General features: G+C 33.9%; 1 protein-coding gene across 1 annotated transcript; it reads left to right on the forward strand.

Moving 5' to 3' along the window:
• The first annotated feature begins 206 nt into the window (after positions 1-206).
• LOC143585449 (uncharacterized) lies at positions 207-3,845 on the forward strand. Its single transcript, XM_077067237.1, has 18 exons — positions 207-510; positions 615-732; positions 806-993; positions 1,071-1,178; positions 1,265-1,329; positions 1,399-1,504; positions 1,594-1,677; positions 1,753-1,899; positions 1,989-2,117; positions 2,224-2,291; positions 2,395-2,428; positions 2,516-2,600; positions 2,697-2,764; positions 2,852-2,965; positions 3,041-3,076; positions 3,157-3,243; positions 3,322-3,413; positions 3,507-3,845. Exons 1-18 carry the CDS (start codon positions 376-378, stop codon positions 3,619-3,621), a joined length of 1,779 nt encoding a protein of 592 aa, XP_076923352.1. The 5' UTR covers positions 207-375; the 3' UTR covers positions 3,622-3,845.
• Positions 3,846-4,120: the final 275 nt, after the last annotated feature.

Below are 4,120 nucleotides of genomic sequence, written 5' to 3' on the forward strand. Positions count from 1 at the left end.
TCGTATTCTTATTATGTAATGAAATTTACTCGAACAATTGAACCGACCAGGTATTTTTTGTACCCGAATCTATAAAATTGAAGCATATAAAAGTAATGCACCACCTGAAAAAAGTCTCCGGATCCGCCATTGATAGAACCACGAGGTGTAGACGTAAATAAGTATTTAGCAAATTAAGATGTAGCTTAAAACTTGAAGTACTAAAAATGTAAATCAACATATTTCATAACTGGCTGGCGATTGCTTGATCTTTCCCGCAGGTTTATCCGATCATAATAACAAAATGTTTGCTTTTAACGTGTATTATACTCGTACACATATCCAATTTAACCGTTAACTTATTGTGTAACTGAAACCATTTCCAAATCCTGAACAATGGATGTAATTCAACTTCATCTTCAACCACACCCATCAAAATTCAATGGCTATTCCAAACACCCTTTTGTTCACAACTTCCAATCACCAAAGAAGCTTCCTTTGCAGCCCAGAGCACAGTCTTCACGAACCCAAGTAATCAGTTTTCCAAGAATCTTGTTTATGCACACCAAGTGTTTGATTAAAGTTCTAGCAGAACTTTTTTTTTTTTTTTTTTTTTTAATTTTGGGCATGTGTAGAGGATAATGGAGAGCATTTCTGTGGGTGGGGAAGTCGGTGGTGCGGGTGGGGCGTATTCGTATGAAGCATTGAAGAGATTGGATAATTTGTGGTCTAGCATTTGCTCTGATCAAACAGGTCAATTTCAAAATTTTAATTTCTAAAGTTATCAATCTTTTGCTACAATGCCAAATGTAATTATATATTGCAGTAGCTCAAGAACCTAGACAAGTTGTCACAAATACCCCTAGTTTGTTTAGCCAATCCGATATGACGAACAAAGAAGTGAACAAGTTCGATGTGTTGGTTTGCGGGGGTACTTTAGGGATCTTCATTGCCACAGCCTTAAGTTTGAAAGGTCTGCAAGTAGGAGTTGTTGAAAGGAACTTACTAAAAGGGGTATATACGTAAATTCGTTGTTTGTGACAGTAGCTATTGAATCATTATCTTGACATTTTGATTCACTTATTATTTAGAGAGAACAAGAGTGGAATATATCAAGGAAAGAGCTTCTTGAACTTGTTGAAGTTGGAATATTAACAGAAGATGACATTGATCGGGCTACAACTTCAGTATTCAATCCGGTAATAATAGCATCCATCATCTAGTTATAATTAGTTAATATTACTTTAAGTTTAAACTCAAAATGTTATTAATTTCTAATTTGCAGAACCGATGTGGGTTTGAAAGTAAAGGAGAGATATGGGTTTCAAATATTCTTAACCTTGGTGTATCGTAAGATCTCCTATCAGTTTTCCAAGACTTTTATATATTCTTATTTTTAATATAGTTTTTTACTTGTAGGCCTGCTAAACTTATAGATATTATGAGGGAAAGATTCACTTCACTTGGTGGAGTAATCTATGAAGGTTGCAGTGTGTCTAGCATAAATGTTTATCAAGATATAGCAGTAAGATCTCTAATGCAATATCGTTTTGTTAATTGATTTGAATGGAACAAAATGTGTTATGTGTGCATATAATAAGTTTGGTTTTGAAGGTATTGCAATTAGTGGAAGGGAAGATTTTGTCAGCTAGTCTCATAATTGATGCAATGGGAAACTTTTCACCGGTGCTTAAACAGGTAATATTTAATAAAGTAATTTGATTATAAATCATTATCAATCGATAAGCTAATTTTAGCATGATCTAACAACAGATTAGAGGAAACAGAAAGCCTGACGGTGTATGCCTTGTTGTTGGTTCTTGTTGTCGTGGTTTCAAGGAAAATTATAGAAGTGATGTGATATTTAGTAGTGCTGAGGTGAAGCCGGTTGGAAACTCACAAGCACAATACTTTTGGGAGGTAATTAATTATCTGATTATCTTGTTTGAAAATGTTATTAATGAAGTGTTTTTTTAATCTGCAAGTCCATCTTTTGGTTAAATCAACAGGCGTTCCCTGCTGGTTCTGGACCGTTGGATCGTACTACTTATATGTTTACTTATGTTGAACCACAACCTAGTAGCCCAAAGTTGGTAGAGTTGCTAGAAGATTACTGGGATTTGATGCCTAAGTATCAGGTAATCCATGACTTTATTCATAGTCTGATAGGATGATTTGGATAACATTGGTTAGACATGTTTTCATGTTAATATATACTGATGAAATGTTTTGTATTTCATCCAGGAAGTCTCTTTGGATGATTTAGAGATTTTGAGAGTTATTTATGGCATTTTCCCTACCTTTCGTGACAGGTACAAAATGCTACTTAATGGAAGCTAAAGTTATTGCTAGTTATAAGATTTTCATATATATATATGACTGACTCGCATTTTTTATTGGAGAATGGATCTGCAGTCCGTTGCCAGCAGCTTTCAATCGTATTCTACAGGTGTGATACTCAAAACTTTTGAAGATACTCTAATTCACATTTGTAAATTCCCATTAATATATTATTATCAATTATTATCGAATGCAGTTTGGTGATGCTAGTGGCATACAGTCTCCGGTTTCCTTTGGTGGTTTCGGGAGTTTGACCAGGCATCTTGGAAGACTATCAGATGGTGATTAAAATACGAAACCAGTTAGAGTCAACTAAAACGTCAAAGTTGTAATCTTTTTCATGCTCAGGGGCTCATCTTATTAGTAATAAATTTCAGGAATACATGAAGCAATCAGTGGAAATCTTCTGGACTCTGAAAATCTGTCATTATTGAATCCATACATGGTCAGCAATACAACATCTACTCCTGTGATGTGTATATTATATGTATGCTTATATTAATATTTTGTTTTAGTGAAATTTATATTGCAGCCAAATTTAAGTGCTTCATGGTTATTCCAAAGAGCCATGTCAGCACGAAAACGAGCTGGGGTCCCACCCGATTTCATCAACGACCTTCTCTATGCCAATTTCCAGAGCATGCAGGCATAATATCATTAATTTTTAACTTTTATGTATTTTTCATTAACTAATAATTAATTGTTCACATTATTTCCATAGAGGCTAGGTGACCCAGTGCTAAGACCATTTCTTCAGGTAACTTGTTAGGTCTTGCTCTCAATTGAAAACCAACTTTGACTTTTGCTTATGACTTTGACTTTATTTGACGGTTACAGGATGTCATACAATTTGGTCCTCTCGTGAAGACACTAGGCTTGGTTATGTTAACAAAACCTCAAATCCTTCCTTCTATATTTAAGCAGGTAAATAACAGACAAGTAACTACATGATTTACATTTAACAAAAAAGTTAAAAGATTTAGTCAAAGTTTTGGTCAACAGGTTGGGTTACCAGTGTTGATTGACTGGCTAGGACATTTTACACTTTTGGGTTCTTATACATTTCTTTCCATTTATGTTGACCCATTAATAAGGTATTATCTTTTATGACTATTAATATGTGATATTATAAGTCTTTTTTTTGGATCATAAAGCGATCTCGTTTATGTTTTTTAACGTTCTGTTAGGCCTTTGATTGATACTTATTCAACCGAGGAGAAGTACAAATGGAAAAGGAAACTTGAGGCATGGAAATATGGAGCGGGTTTAGACTACAAGTTTGATCATGAAGAGAAGAGATAAGTGTAAAAATATGCATATATATATACAAGATTGACTAAATTATTTATTCATTTGACCTTCTTACAGCAACAATCTTAGATTTCTATACCATTATATTAACATCATGGTATGGATTTCTAATACAGCTGTTTGGTCTGTAATTTGCAGCAATATTCAAAATCTGATGTTTGGAATGTTGAGTTTGATAATTATTGGTTATTACATAAAAGAGAAGCAATTTCTTTAAGATCTTCATCCTCCGTAACATAGAACATATGGTGAATCAGTTTCCAAGATGCTAAGATATAATGTACGTAAGCCCTTTATCAACGTGGTAATAATGTAATATGTGTTGATAAGCTAAGTTATCAAAAGAACGAAGAGTTTTTTACCAAGAGGTTTTTCTCATGATGTTATAACAGAAGGCAGATTGTTCACGGCCATCTAAACCGTGCGACTAATCCTAACTATAGGTTTTACTAAAATTTGTATAGGTTTGGATATCTTTAGTGAATTGTGT

The sequence above is a fragment of the Bidens hawaiensis genome, unplaced genomic scaffold (genome assembly GCF_021521415.1).
Source record: "Bidens hawaiensis isolate Kalapana, Puna unplaced genomic scaffold, B.hawaiensis_p1.1 tig00001575_1, whole genome shotgun sequence".
NCBI lineage: Eukaryota > Viridiplantae > Streptophyta > Magnoliopsida > Asterales > Asteraceae > Bidens > Bidens hawaiensis.